The sequence below is a fragment of the Cervus canadensis genome, chromosome 1, assembly GCF_019320065.1.
Source record: "Cervus canadensis isolate Bull #8, Minnesota chromosome 1, ASM1932006v1, whole genome shotgun sequence".
In the NCBI taxonomy this organism is placed as follows: Eukaryota; Metazoa; Chordata; class Mammalia; order Artiodactyla; family Cervidae; genus Cervus; species Cervus canadensis.
In genome coordinates, this window is record NC_057386.1 from 23436475 (window position 1) to 23452210 (window position 15736).

The following is a 15736-nucleotide window of genomic DNA, read 5'->3' on the forward strand; positions in this document are numbered from 1 at the left end:
CTATGTTTATCCTCTTCACAGCCCATCTGCCCCATTACAGTGTAAGTTGTTCACTCGTGCAAAAGAGTGACATAGCAGGGTCTCCACTTGTCAAATAAAACAAATCTTTAAAAAGCCACCAAATCGATCAAGTGGAAAAGACTAGTTTTTTCATGGAAACAGAGTAAGTCACTGAGAAGGTCAGAGGCAGTGCCAAGACTAGAATTCAGGTCCCTTGATAGCTTCTACGCTGTTACTCTTGTAACAGGTCTCCTAAACCAAACCTCCCCCTAATTTGTGGGCATGCATGGATCCAACCGCTGTGTGGGTCAGTCTGATGCCTGTCACTAACCTGCTGACTGACTATGTCATGAGGGCCACAGCCAGTGACTAAGGTCAGCAGTTACTTTTGGAGGACTCCACTGCACTCAGGCAGTAGCTGATACCCAAACGTGACTCTAGCCCTGAATCTCCTTGTGTTTTAATTTTTACTATAATGCTTTTTGGTGTGTATTTATTTTTAATGTTCTTCCTTGTGGCTTAAATAGTACTTCACAAAAGCTCCTTCATTAGTTTTGGAAATTTTCAGTCATTTTTCTTCAAGTATTCCTCTGCCCCAGTCCCTCTTCTCTAGTACTCGAATATTCACTCGAATATCCTCTGTGTCTTTGATTCTTTTAGTAATTTGAGGTCTTTTGTTCCTATGTTATCCATTTTGGCAGTTATTTTATTTTTTTTTATTGAAGTATAGTTGATTTACAATGTTTCAGCAAAGTGATTCAGTTATACATATACATACATAAAGAAGTAGAGCCGGAAAACCAATAAGGTAGATAAGTGAAGTGAAAGTTGCTCGGTCATGACCGACTCTTTGCAACCCCATGGCTATACAGTTCATGAAATTCTCTAGGTCAGAATACTGGAGTTGGGTAGCCTTTCCTTTTTCCAGGGGATCTTCCCAACCCAGGGATTGAACCCAGGTCTCCTGCATTACAGGCAGATTCTTTACCAACTGAGCTATCAGAGAAATCCCAAGGTAGATAAGCTGGTATACTAAGAATGTCATAGCAGAGCTCTGTGAGAATGTTTGGAGGTAGTAGGTGCAGATTAGGTTAGAAAATGGTAGTTTGGATATTAGGTTATGAAGGGCCTGTAATGGGCTTCCCAGTTGGCCCTAGTGGTAAAGAACTCACCTGCTAATGCAGAAGACACAGGAGATGCGGTTCAATCCCTGGGTTGGGAAGATCCCCTGGAGTGAGAAATGGCAATCACGCCAGTATTCTTGCCTGGAGAACCCCATGGACAGAGGAGGCTGGCGGGCTATAGTCCATGGGGTTGCAAAGAGTCGGACATGACCGAAGCAGCTTAGCACTAGCACTAGCATACATATATATCTATTCTTTTTCAGATTCTTTTCCATTATAAGCTATTACAAGATACTGAATATAGTTCCTTGTGCTATACAGTAAATCCTTGTTGTTTACCTATTTTATATATAACAGTGTGTATCTATTAATCCCAGTTCCTAATTTATCTGTCCCCCTCCTTGGCAGTTTATAGTCTGACCTATCTTCCAGTCTTGTCAAATTCTCTGTTAAATTCATTCACTTAAGTTTTCAGTGCTGTTATTTTTTTATTTCTAAAATTTCTGTGTCTTTTTATATTCTCCAATCTTGTGTTTGGGAAGCAAAAGACAAAGGAGAAAGGGAAAGATATACCCAAGTGAATGCAGAGTTCCAGAGAACAGCAAAGAGATAAGAAAACCTTCTTAAGTGAACAGTGCAAAGAAATAGAGAAAAACAATAGAATGGAAAAGACTGGAGATCTCTCAAGAAAATTGGAGATAACAAGGGAACATTTCATGCAAAGATGGGCACAATAAAGGACAGAAACAACAAGGACCTAACAGAAGCAGAAGCGATTAAGAAGAGGTGGTAAGGATACACAGAAGCACTATACAAAAAGGTCTTAATGACCTGGATAATCATGATGGTCTGGTCACTCCCTAGAGCCAGACATCCTGGAGTGTGATGTCAAGTGGGCCTTAGAGAGCATTACTGTGAACAAAGCTAGTGGAGGTGATGGAATTCCAGCTAAGCTATTTCAAATCCTAAAAGATGATGCTTTGAAAGTGCTGCACTCAATATGTCAGAAAATTTGGAAAACTCAGCAGTGGCCACAGGACTGAAAAAGTCAGTTTTCATTCCAATCCCAAAGAAAGGCAATGCCAAAGAATGTTCAGACTACCACACAGTTGCACTCATTTTACACGCTAGCAAGGTAATGCTCAAAATCTTTCAAGCTAGGCTTCAGCAGTATGTGAACTGAGAACTTCCAGATGTACAAGCTGGGGTTAGAAAAGGCAAAGGAGGGACTTCCCTGGTGGTCCAGAGGCTAAGACTCTGTGCTCCCAATGCAGGAGGCCAGGGTTCAATCCCTGGTGGTCTGGTCGCTTGATCCCACATGCTGCAGCTAAGGCCAGAAACAGCCAAATAAATAAATAAAATAAATAAATATTGGAAAAAAAAGAAAAAGAAAAGGCAAAGGAACAAAAGACCAATTGCAAACATCTGTCGGATCATAGAAAAAAGGGGAATTAAAAAATTATATATACTTCTGGAGAAGGAAATGGCAGCCCACTCCAGTATTCTTGCCTGGAAAAGCCCATGGACAGAGGAGCCTGGCGGGCTGAAGTCCATGGGGTTACATGACTGAGCATGTGTGCACGAGGGTGGAGGGAGATGGGTTGGTAGCAATAAAGTGGGAGAACTAAAAAAAAAAAAAATATACTTCTGCTTTATTGACTACCCTAAATCCTTTGACTGTGTGAATCACAACAAACTGAAAAGTTCTTAAAGAGATCGGAATACCAGGCCACATTACCTGCCTCCTGAGAAACCTGTATGCTGCTCAAGAAGCAACAGTTAGAACCATCCACAGAAGAGCGGACTGTTTCAAAATTGGGAAAAGAGTACATCACGACAGTATATTGTCACTCTGCTTATTTAACTTATACGTAGAGTACATCAAGCAAAATGCTGGGCTGGGTGAAGCACAAGCTAGAATCAAGATTGCTGGGGGAAATATCAAAATGTCAGATATGCAGATGATACCACTCTAACAGCAGAAAGTGAAGAGGAACTAAAGAGCCCCTTGATGGGGCTGAAAGAGAAAAGTGAAAAAGTTGGCTTAAAATTCAACATTCAGAAAACTAATATCATGGCACCTGGTTCTATCACTTCATGGAAATAGTTGGGGGGGGCGGGCGGTGAAAGTGGAAGCAGTGACAGATTTTATTTTCTTGGGCTCCAGAATCACTTCGGACTATGACTGCAGTCATGAATCTAAAAGACACTTGCTCATTGGAAGAAAAGCTGTGACCAACCTAGACAGCGTTTTAAAAAAGACAGCAGAGACATCACTTTACCGACAAAGGTCCATATAGTCAAAGCTATTGTTACTGAAATTGCAAGTCCATATGCCTGATGCACAGTGAGGCCCATCAATATTCAACATTAGAGTTTGGAATAGAGAAAGGTTTGTTACAGATTCATACAAGGAGATGAGTGGCTGATGCCCTAAGAACCCCAAAGTTACCGAAAGCTTTCAGCAAGTCCCTTTAAAAGCAAAAGGGGAGGGATGGGCATGGTTAGTTGTTGCAGACTTCGTGTCCGATCCTTTGTTCTTGAGGTCTGGTCATGGTCAGGTAGCCATGTTCCTGTAAATGTTATTCTCTATCCTGACAAGAAAGGGCAAAGTCCCAAGGCACAACTTTCACCCCAAAGCCCCAGTCCTGGCTAAGAGGAGGCAGATCTCAGCTGGCAGCTCTTTCAGGGCCAGGTTCCCACATCCTGCCCAGCTGTCATCCCTGAGGGAGCCAGGCATCCAACCCAACTGGCCTTCAGTTTGTTCAGGCCACCCAAATGGGGAGACCAGGGGTCTCAGACTGCAACTCACACAGATGGCCACTGCTGTTAGGTTGCAGAGACAGAGATTGGGGGGAGGTTCACTGCTGCCTCAAGGGCTGAGCCAAGGCTAGTGGAAGGGGCCTTAGTGAGAGCTCTGGAGCCCTACAGGACGTAGTCCCCAGTCTGTTCCCTGGGCTGACCAACTCACCTTCTGGCCCAAGTCTGGGTAAGCTGGACGGCCTCCAGGAGAAGGCCTGAATCTGCCTCTTATGTCACCCTCCACCGGATGGCCACCACACCACCGCCTATTGACTCAGTCATCTCCCCAGTGGTCCCTCATTGACAGGTACCAGTGGGCGGGGCACACTGCGGCCCTGACCAATAGCTGAGCAAGACAACTAATGGTCACTCATTGATGGTTGGTTGCTTGTGGGCAGGGCCCACTGAGGCACAGAGCAATGGCTGAGCAAGCCCTGATGCCTAGTAACAGGGGGCAGAGTAATAAGGCACAGCAATGGCTACCTGCTAAGGGCTGTGGTCTTCCTGCTCTGTTACAGGAACATCAAGAGCTTCTAAAATCAGGGAGAGAAAGCCCTGACATCCCTGTAGAAGAAAAGGCTAGAGCAGGGCTTCTTCAATTGTGGGCCATAGACTCCTGAGGGCCCCAGTGACCTCCTCAGGGAGTCTGTAAGGTCAGAACTATTTCATGATAGTATTAAGATGCTAGTTGCCTTTTTCACTCTGCTGACTTTGACACTGATGATGCAGGGGCAATGATGGAAAACTGCTGCTGGTACCTTCACTTGAACTGGTGGGAGTTGCATTCTTCCCACCACACTCAGGGGAAACTTCAGAATATCCTTGATGAAATGGTTAAATCAATTGATTTTTTTTTTTAATACCAATTTTGGACTTCCCTGGAGGTCCAGTGGTTAAGGCTTTGCAGTTCCATTGCAGGGGGCGAGGGTTCAATCCCTGGTGGGGGAATGAAGAAAAAACATGTGGCATGAAGAAAAAACAAACAGTTTTAAATATATCTTTTGATGAACAGTAAAACATTCCTACTACAGACTGAAGTGCAGTTATTGCCTCTAGAAAAAGTGCTTGTGCAATTTGAGCAGGAAGCTGAACTAACTGCTTTTTTTCTTATAACTGCTTTTTAAAAATTTATTTTTTAATTGAAGGATAATTGCTTTACAGAATTTTGTTGTTTTCTGCTAAATATCAATATGAATCAGCCATAGGTATATATATGTCCCCTCCCTATTGAGCCTCCCTCCCCATCCCACCCTCTAAGTTGTTACAGAGCCCCTGTTTGAGTTCCGAATATACAGCAAATTCCCATTGCTTCTCTGTTTTACATATGGTAATGTCAGTTTCCATGTTACACTCTCTATATATCTCACCCACTCCCTCCTCCCCATCCCCGCCATGTCCATAAGTCTGTTCTCTCTTTCTCCATTGCTGCCCTTCTAATAAATTCATCAGTACCATTTTTCTAGATTCCACATATATGTGTTAGTATACAATATTTATCTTTCTCTTTCTGACGTACTTCACTCTATAAATAGGCTCTAGGTTCATCCACCTCATTAGAACTGACTCTAATGCATTCCTTTTTATGGCTGAGGAATATTCCATTGCATATATGTACCATAGCTTCTTTATCCATTCATCTGTTGATGGACATCTAGGTTGCTTCCATGTTCTAGCTGTTGTAAATAACGTTGCAATTAACATTGGGGTACATTGTCTTTTTCAGTTTTGGTTTCCTCAGGGTATGTGCCTAGTGGTGGTGGGATTGCTGGGTCAAATGGTGGTTTTATTCCTAGATTTTTAAAGTAACCTCCACACCGTCTTCCATGGTGGCTGTATCAGTTTACATTCCCACCAACAGTGCAAGAGAATTCCCTTTTCTACACATCCTCTCCCTCATTTATTGTTTGTAGACTTTTTGATTATAACCATTCTGACTGATGTGAGGTGATACCTCATTGTAGTTTTGATTTGCATTTCTCTAATAATCAGCAACGTTAAGCATCTTTTCATGTGTTTGTTAGCCATCTGTATGTCTTTGGAGAAATGTCTGTTTGGTCTTTTCCCCACTTTTTGATTGGGTTGTTTGTTTTTCTGCTATTGACTTGTATGGGCTGCTTGTATATTTTGAAAATTAATCCCTTGTCAGTTGTTTCATTTGCTGTTATTTTCTCCCATCCTGAGAGTTGTCTTCACCTTGTTTATAGTTTCCTTTGCTGTGCAAAAGCTTTTAAGTTTAATTAGGTCCCACTTGTTTATTTTTGGTTTTACTTCCTTTACTCTAGGAGGTAGATCATAGAGGATCTTGCTTTATGTCATCAAGTTGAACTAGCTGCTTTTTAATTGAAATATTTTTTGTTTAAAGAATGAATAAAAATGAAGAATAAGCTGGTTATTCAGACTTCTGTTTTTGATAGATATCTTTTTAAAAAAATGAACCAAGTGATCTTGTCCATTTGAAGAAAACAACTGGTAGTATTTGTTACCAATCATAAAATTCAAGCTTTCCAAATAATTAGAACTTTGTAAAACGTATTTCTACTGCAGTGAGTTTGAGAGTCTTATTATTTAGAGACCTTTCTAATGAGACTGGTGTCGATATTAATGAATGAATTCTCTGTATTGCATTAAAAATGCATTTGGGGGATCAGCATAGCTCAGTGAACCAATATTTTCCATATGAATGATGCATGGTGTTATAAAATCAAGTGTAGGTAAAAGATCCATTCAAAGTCCAAATCATACCAATGAAAAAAGTTCATTGATATGATTTCAGATTCCACGTTGCTGCTAACCTTTTAACTACGACTTCTTGATTTTTGGCATGGTATCAAAGATGAATATCCACAATTATCTTTGTTCCACTTGTATATCTGTGTGGGGCTATATTTTCCTCACATGTTTCAACCAAACAATGTACCAGATTGAACGCAGAAACAATATAAGGATTCATTTTTATCTATTAAACTAAATATTACAGAGATAGGCAAAAATGTAAAATGATGCCATTTTCTCACTACTTTTTGTTTGGAAAAATGTAATTATTTTTCATAAAAACATGTTATTTGTGTTAGCTTTTAATGGGCTTATTATGTTATTTCTAAATTAATACATACTTTTAAAAACTCCTCAAATCTAATTGCCAAAATGGTAAATATTGACAGATATAATCCACAAAAACAAAAGCCCTTTGGGAGTCCTCAGTAACTTTTAAGATTACAAAGAGGTCCAAGGACTTCCCTGATGGTCCAGTGGTTAAGATTTTGCCTTTCAGTGCAGGGCGTGTGATCCCTGGTGGAGGCTTTAAGATCCCACATGCTTCAGGGCTTAAAAACCCAAAACATAAAGCAGAAGAAATATTGTAAAAAATTCAATAAAAACTTTAAAAATGGTCCACATCAAAAACAATTTTTTTAAAGAATAGAGATCATGAGCCCCAGAATACTCAGAACCAGTGATCTGGACAGTCATCAAATGCCTACTAATATTCCGCAAAAGAGAGATGCTGTGCCTAGCCTCTCTGATGCAGGGGCGCGCACCATCACCTATGAAGGGATTTTCTCAGAAATCAAACCTGGATCTGATCAAGCCTCTTGATCTAACTACAAATTTATAGAAATTTCAGGGAACAAAGGAACTTAGCCAGGGGGCGGCTGAAATCAGCAGTCCAGATGTGGAAAATCCAAATAATGTAGGATAAACAACATGGTTCCTTAAACAAGTAAGTTGCTAGGAAGAGATACAGAGGAATCTATATATTAAAAGGAACTGATGAAACATATCAAGCAATGTATGGATCTTATTTAGATTCTGCTTTGATTCTATTTTTAATTGGAGTATAATTGATTTACAGTATCGTCAGTTTCTGTGTACAGCAACGTGAATCAGCTCCATGTATACATGCATCCCCTCCTTCTTCAGCCTGCCCCCCACCCCACCACACCCCACTCCACCCCTCTAGGTTGTCACAGAGCACCAAGCTGAGCTCCCTGTGCTATATAGCAGCTTCCCACTAGCTATTTTTTTTATGCAGGGTTGTCTCTATATTCAAATGCTACTGTCTCAGTTTGTCCCACCCTCTTCTTCCGCTCTGTATCCACAAGTCTGTTTTCTATGTCTGAGTCTCTTCCTGCCCTGCGAATAAGTTCATCAGTACCATTTTTCTAGGTTCCATATATATGCCTTAATATACGATGTTAGTTTTTCTCTTTCGTACTTATTTCCGTCTGTACAAAAAAGAAAAAAGACAGAAGGGAACTCTGTGCACATTTGATGGTAATAAAGACTGATTGTTAGGTTTTTAGCTGATAATGGTGTCTGTGTGTGTGTAAGAACCTTTATCTGAATCACTCAAGCCTTAAGCAAAGAAGCAGAACTTTAATGAGGATTGCACAATAAGAAATTTATTATAGGAATTAACACAGTTTTGGGACGAGTTCCAAAAAAAACATTAGAGAAAAGTCACCAATCATCATAGGTGAATGAGCTGGAACTGGGAAGAATTCAGAAACATCTGTTTTCTGGAGTACAGCCACAAAGAGATTTCCTGGAAAAGTATATGAAAGGTTGTTTGTTCCTCATGGTTACCACTACTGTGAGTTCTCAGAAAAAGTTCTTATAGTGAACTTGAGGTAGTTGGTCAGCAGGGCCAGCTGTTGGGAAGGAGGGCTGGACACAGAGTTGAGGGAAAGAGGACCAAGTGGATGGAACTTGCCAGCATCTGCACTGCCTCTGAGTCTCATGCAAATTTCTCTGTGGTCATCCCTAACCTGGTGTTACACAGGGAAGGGAATTCCAGCTTGGTTCATCTGAGTACAAAACTGCCACATTACCCTTCAAAAATAGAATATTTACTGATGAAATGATGTGATGTCAAGATTTTCTTCGAAGTGAGGGAATAGGTGAAGAAACAGATTTTGTCCAGGAGTAGAAAATAGGTAATAGGTATAATAAAATTCATGTTATTGCTTTTTTTATTTGTTGTATGTACTTGGGATTTTTTTTCTATAATTAAAAAGTTTTTTTTTAAGTACCCTGATCACCCCTTGCATTTTTCCCTTGGAGTATCATTAACTTTATGGGTTTTATTTTATTTAATATGTTATAGTTAATTATAGTCATTGTTCTTGTTGATGTATCAACTATCTCAAATATGGCTGGTAGAAGACCCTTTAAACTGGCTCCTCTTTCTTGGATATAACTGTAGTCTTCTTAGGTAGCCCCCTTCCCTTCTGGCATCACAGGATATTCTAGACTTGCTTTGAATTTTCCTTAGCCAAAGCCAGAAACAGCCATTTCTGCAAGGGGCTCTGATTTTCTTTAGAGGGGAATGCTGTGTGTAAACCAAGATCCAGATGTTATATGTGCTCATAATTATTAGTGTGGTATCATTTCTTTCAGGTTCTTTCCTTTTTAAAAAAATTTATTGGAGCATGGTTGATTTACTATGTGTCAGTTTCTAGTGTGCAGGAGCGTGATTCAGTTATACATATTTTTATATATACTTTTTCATATTTTTTCCATTATGGTTTGTCACAAGATATGGATTATAGTTCCCATAGGAACTATAGGGTAGGACCTTGTTTATCCATTCTAATAGTGTATATCTGTTAATCCCAGACTCCCAGTTCTTCCCTCCCTTACCCTCCCTCCCTTGGCAACCACATCTGTTCTCTGTGCCTGTTTCTGTTTTGTAGATATGTTCATTTGTGTTGTATTTTAGATTATACATATAAGTGATATAATATGGTATTTGTCTTTCTCTTTTTGACTTTGCTTAGTCAAATAGATAATCTCTTAGTTATAGATAATCTCTATAACGTGTTGTTGCTCAGTTGTGTCTGACTCTTTGCGACCCCATGGACTATAGCCTATGAGGCTCCTCCATCCATGGGATTTTCCAGGCAAGAGTACTGGAGTGGGTTGCCATTTCCTTCTCAAGGGGATCTTCCCAACCCAGGGATCCAACCCGGGTCTCCTGCATTGCAGGGAGATACTTTACTCTCTAAGCTACCAGGGAAGCCCTATGATAATCTCTAGGTCCATCCAATTTGCTGCAAATGGCGTTGTTTTCTTTTCATGGCTGAGTAATATTCCATTGTATAAAGGTGTACCAGACCTTTATCCATTCATGGACAGTTAGGTTGCTTCCATGTCTTGGCTATTGTAAATAATGCTACTGTGAACATAGGGGTGCATATATATTTTTGAATTATAGTTTTGTGTAGATAAATGCCCAGGAGTGGGATTGCTGGATCATATGGTAGCAATATTTTTAGTTTCTTTCTCTTTTTTTCTTTTGACCGTACTGGGTCTTTGTTGCAGCATGTGGGCTTTCTCTAGTTGTGTCGTGCAGGCTCAGGAGTTGTAGTGCATGGGCTTAGTTGCCCAGCACTATGTGGGATCTTAATTCCCCGACCAGGGATCAAACTGAGTCCGCTGCATTGGAAAGGTGGGTTCTTAACTACCGGACCACTAGGAAAGTCCCTATTTTTAGTTCCTTAAGGAACCGCCATACTGTTCTCTATAGTAACTGCACCAATTTACATTCCCACCAACAGTGTAGGAGGGTTCCCTTTTCTCTACACCCTCTCCAACATTTAGTATTTGTAGACTTTTTAGTGATGGCCCTTCTGACTGGTGTGAGGTGTTATCTCATTGCAGTTTTGAATTGCATTTCTCTAATAATTAGCATTGGTGAGCATCTTTTCATGTGCCTCTTGGCCATCTGTATGTCTTTTGGAGAAACGTCTGTTTAGATCTTCTGCCCATTTTTTGATTGTTCTTTTTTGTTTGTCTTGATTTTGTTGTTGTTATTGAATTGTATGAGCTGTTTTTATATTTTGGAAATTAAGCTCTTGTAGGTCACATCATTTGCAAATATTTTCTCCTAGTCTGTAGGTTGTCTTTCTGTTTTGTTTATGGTTTCCTTTGTTGTGCAAAAGCTTGTAAGTTTGATTAGGTTCCATTTCTTTACTTTTGTTTTTATTTCTGTTGCCTTTGGAGACTGTTTTAGGTCCTTTCTTAAATAAGCGATGTTTAATAAATTAAGAATGGATGTTGGGGGTCTTCCCTGGTTGTCCAGAGGGTGTGACTCCATGCTTGCAGTGCAGGGGGCCCTGGTCAGGGAACTAGATCCCACATGCTGCAACTAAGAGTTCACATGCTATAACTAAGCTTGCATGTTGCAACTAAATATCCTGTGTGCAACTAAGACCCAGTACAGCAAAATAAACAAATTAATTTTAAAAAAAGAACGGAGGGAGTTCAAGAGGGAGAGGACATATGTATACCTACGGCTGATTCATGTTGATGTTTGGCAGAAACCAACAAAATTCTGTAAATCAATTATCCTTCAATGAAAAAGTAAATAAATTTTAGAAGAGAATGGATAATTTTATTAAATGATTTTAAAATCATCTGTCAATATAATCATATTGGGAGTTCTCCTGACTTGAATTTCCACTTGGTGAAATTTATTAATAAATTATTGGAAGGCGAAGATATTGAATAATATCCTCCTAACTGAGAAGGAACTTTGAGACCCAAAACCAAAGCAGGTAACTGCATGAAGAGCAATTATGAAGTTTATTGTGGGTGACTTACACATGGGCAGGAGCTGGCAGACGATCCAGAGGCATTCAAAGCTGCAGAAAAGGGTACAGGGGATTTAAAAGACCAAAGCTGAAAATAAAATCTGACTACTAGGGAGAATCTCATCCATGTTGATGGGAAATGGATGTTTTTCACTCCCTTTGTGTGTGTGGGGGGAGTCCGGTTCTCATGACCATTAACCATTCACATCAGCAAAAGGCATTCTTCCAGTTTTCATGTCAGATGAAGGCCAGGGGAAAAGTTAATAGGAAACTCCCCTGGCTTAGGCACACTTCTTGTGAGTAGGCTAAAGCTCAGTCTTGCAGGAAGGGAAACAGGTGATAGTTTAAGGAGGAAAAATTATATGGAATACCATAAAAGTCATTTACCCAGAGAATTTTTTCTCCTCATTTTTGTTTTGTTTTTATTCAATGACACACAGTTTCATTTCCTGCTAGCAGAAGGAAAAGAACCAAACCCTCAAAAAGGCCAAGACCACATTCCCCTATTGTTCCTGATTTGTTTCCTTCTGTTAGGTTGAAAATTGTGTAATGAACTTATGACATTGTTATTCTTAAAAAAAAAAAAAAGAGATAGGACTGTGGGCCTAGGAGGAAGTTGGAGTGTTTTAATCACACTATAAGATTGAATCATCCTTGCTCTCCTGGAAGAGCTTCATTTATTAGTGATGAATCTTTCATTTAGGATACCATTATACTCTGCTAATATTTGTTCAGCATGCTTACAGCATTATTCTTCAGTACTTATACTTGCATCACTGTAAAACTGGTTTTTGTAAATTGGCGTGGAATTGCTTACTTATGGAATATGGATTTCTGATTTTGTTGAGGCCTTTGACAACTTCCTTGTTTGTTTTTTTTTTTCACTTTAATGGATCTGTTTAGATCATCTCTTTCATCTAGGTATTCAAGATCTAGGCTTCTCCTTGTGTCTCTTACCTATTCTATCTTCTCTTCCTTCTCTCCTCTCCTCTATTCTCAGTTCAGGGGGCCAGATTTAGCTGATATCTGCTTACCAATTCCTGGAAAAGAAATTCTGGCTGATTGGCCCAGCTCTGAGGTGTTTGCCTTTGGTCCAACCAGTCAATGGTCAGGGGAGAATCATGTGATACAACTAGCTCATAGGTGTGACCTCTGTGGGTCAGGCCGGAAAAGAGTCTTAGAGCAGGGAGGTTATTAAGTAGGGAGATATCTAAAAAGTTGTCTCCTCCGTGCTTGGGTTTAATAATTATTCCACTTCAGATGTTTTCTAATTTGCCACTTTCCATTTGCATTGTTATTAGGTTCTTGTTTCTACTTTTCTTAGATTCATTTTGTCATCCATTTTCAAACTTATTTGATTGTTTAATTTATTAATTTTATGTCTTGTGATCAGAAATTTGTATTTAAATTCAAAATTTCCACTCAGCATAATTTTAGTGTATTCCATAGTTTTGTATGTAGTATCTTCATTATCCTTATATTTTTGTTCTGATACTGTCCTTGACTCAAACTGTTGCTTTGGAAAGCTTAAAAATTTTTTTCCATGTTGTGGAAGAGGGGGCTTACTATTATTATAGGTTGTATTTAAATTATTTATTTATTTATTTGTATTTGGCTGTGCTGAATCTTCTTCGCTCCACAGGCTTTTCTCTAGTTGCAGTAAGCAGGGGCTACTGTTCCTTGCAGTGTGTGGGCTTCTCATTGTGGTGGCTTCTCTTATTGCAGAGCACAGGCTCTAGGGCATGCAGGCTTCAGTAGTTGTGGCTTTTGGACTCTAGAGCACAGACTCACTAGATGTGGTGCATGGGCTTAATTGCTTCACAGCATGTGGGATCTTCCCTGACCAGGGATTGAACCTGTGTCTTCCTGCGTTGGCAGGCAGAGTTTTTACCACTGAGCCACCAGGGAAGCCCCTATCGGTTACATTTTGATTGCACTTGTTAGTGTGTGGAGTGTATAATCTAAATGATTTCTACTTTATTGTGGTTTTCTTTGTATTCAAATAAGTGGCCAACTTTTGTAAATGTACTAAAAGCTCTTTAACAGAATATGAGATCTAAAATGTAGCTGCAGACTTTCCTGGTGGTACATTGGATAGGAATCTGCCTGCCAATGCAGGAAATGTGTTTTCAATCCCTGGTCCGGGAAGATTCCACATGCCGAGGAGCGACTAAGCCCGTGCACCATAACTGTTGGTTCTGTACTGTAGAGTCCAGGACCCGCAACTACTGAGCCCTAGCTCTAGAGGCCATGCCCTGAAACAAGAGAAGCTACCGCGATGAGAAACTCACACACTGCAATGAAGAGTAACCCTCACTCGGCGCAACTAGAGAAAGCCCTCCTGCAGCAATGAAGACCTAGTGGCAACCCAAAATAAATAAAATACATAAATTAAAAAAAAAGTAGTTGCTTTCTTGCTTTATATATTTCTGAGACTTGGTTTGGTAGGGAATGAGATGCTAGAGTGTTAGACATGAGAATGTCTATGACCATGTCTATGACCATGTCTCATGGTCTATGACCATGAGAATCCATGACCACCTTTGGATTTGTAATCTTTCTCCTCCCATATTCTGCCATTCTTTGTGTAAATAATGCTATTATCTAGTGGATACAGTTCATGACCACTACATGATCTATATCTGTTTTGTAGATCACTCGTGATCACAGTAAGTGATCTTTTTGGCCCCATTTAATTTTTTTTTAATTTTTGCCTCCAATTCAACTATGTTGACATTAATACTGCAAGCCTTACTTTTCCCCTCCCCCCGCCTTGGGCTTTGGCACATTCTTTTATTTGTGATTTTTCTGAGTGTCTGTTGCAACTTGATTCTTTCCTCTTCTATTTATCAGAAATCAGTCTTGGTAAGTAGTAGAAGATATAGGTTTAATTGACCTTTTCCCTCCAGTTACTCTTCCCATCTATATTATATAGTCAGGTCCTTTTATGTTTCATGTAATCAAGGAAAAAAGATTTACACATCATTTGCTCTTTTGTGTCCTAACAGCTCTAGATGTCTGTGGATCCTCAAGATGTCGGTCTTATTCTTGGCCCTGGGCATTGTGTTATTTATGTTCAGAAGTGTGTACTTGTATCCAGAATCCAGCAGCAACAAAGCACCACTCCCTCAGCCTAGTCTGGCTGCCGGAATGCTGAAGCTTCTCCCTGAGGAACATATCAAGAACCTGTTTACCCACGATGGAATCTGGTGAGATAGCCAGTTATTCCCCCTTGGTCTGACCTCTCGCTCCCTCCTCCTGTGGCTGACAGTGTCCTATTGTGCCTGCCTTACAGCCAGTTTCCTACCTTCCTGCTCCTGTGCTGATTGTGAATGTGATTCCAAACTACAGGACCAGAAAAATCTTGGTTTGCAGAGCACAGGCTCTGTTCCCTATAACACCCAGCAAAGTCCCGTGTGATTTTGGAGGGCCCGTTTAACACAAACTACAGGAAAGGCGTGGCCTTTCTGTCCCTTTGGCTTCCTCTTCAGATGGGTGGGGCTGAGATGCCATTGCGGCTGTCAAGTTTAAAGCAGTTTGGAGAGGGCTTCCCTGGTGGCTCAGTGGTAAAGAATCCGCTTGCCGATGCAGGAGACAAGGGTTTGATCCCTGGTTCTAGGAAGATCCCACAGGCCGCTGAGCAACTAAGCCTGTGCCACAATTACTGAGCCGGTGCTCTAGAGCCCGTGCTCCACAACAAGAGAAGCCACCGCAGTGAGAAGCCCCTGCACCGCAACTAGAGAAAGCCTGCACAGCAGGGAAGACCCAGCAACAACCAAAAATAAATAAATGAAAATTATTAAAAAAAATAAATAAAGGGGCTTCCCTGGTGGTCCAGTGGTTAAGACTCCATGCTCTCAATGCAGGAGACACGGGTTCAAACCCTGGTCGCGGAACTAAGATCTCACATGCCATAGAGCATGGCCAAAACAAAACAAAAATAAATAAACACCTTAAAAAAAAAATAAAGAAGTTTAGGGAATTCCCTGCCAGCCCAGTGGTTAGGACTTGGAACTTTCACTGCTGAGCCTGGGTTCAATCCCTGGTCAGAGAACTAGCCACGGCTTGTGGGATCTTAAGTAGAAGTTTGGTGCCGGAGATGATTCAAGAGAGGGTTTTGTTTTTTTTTTTTAATTACAAAATTTATTTTTTATTATTTAAAACAATTTATTGGAGTATAATGACTGACAATGATGTGTTAGTTTCAGGTGTTAGCAA

General features: G+C 40.3%; 1 protein-coding gene and 1 non-coding gene across 6 annotated transcripts in view; one reads left to right on the forward strand and one right to left on the reverse strand.

The window, feature by feature from the left end:
* Window positions 1–15736, forward strand: part of B4GALNT2 (beta-1,4-N-acetyl-galactosaminyltransferase 2) — a 61503-nt gene that overhangs the window by 7857 nt on the left and 37910 nt on the right. For all 5 annotated transcript variants that reach the window (XR_006269865.1, XM_043470695.1, XM_043470703.1 and 2 more), the window contains exon 2: window positions 14527–14727. Coding sequence is in view for 4 of the 5 variants with exons in the window: in XM_043470695.1 (XP_043326630.1) it covers window positions 14527–14727 (201 nt within the window). In the remaining variant the exon portion in view is untranslated. The remainder of the gene's footprint in view (window positions 1–14526; window positions 14728–15736) is intronic.
* On the reverse strand, window positions 319–448 carry LOC122425512. The gene has a single exon (XR_006264887.1). It is a non-coding gene; the product is annotated as a small nucleolar RNA SNORA3/SNORA45 family (small nucleolar RNA).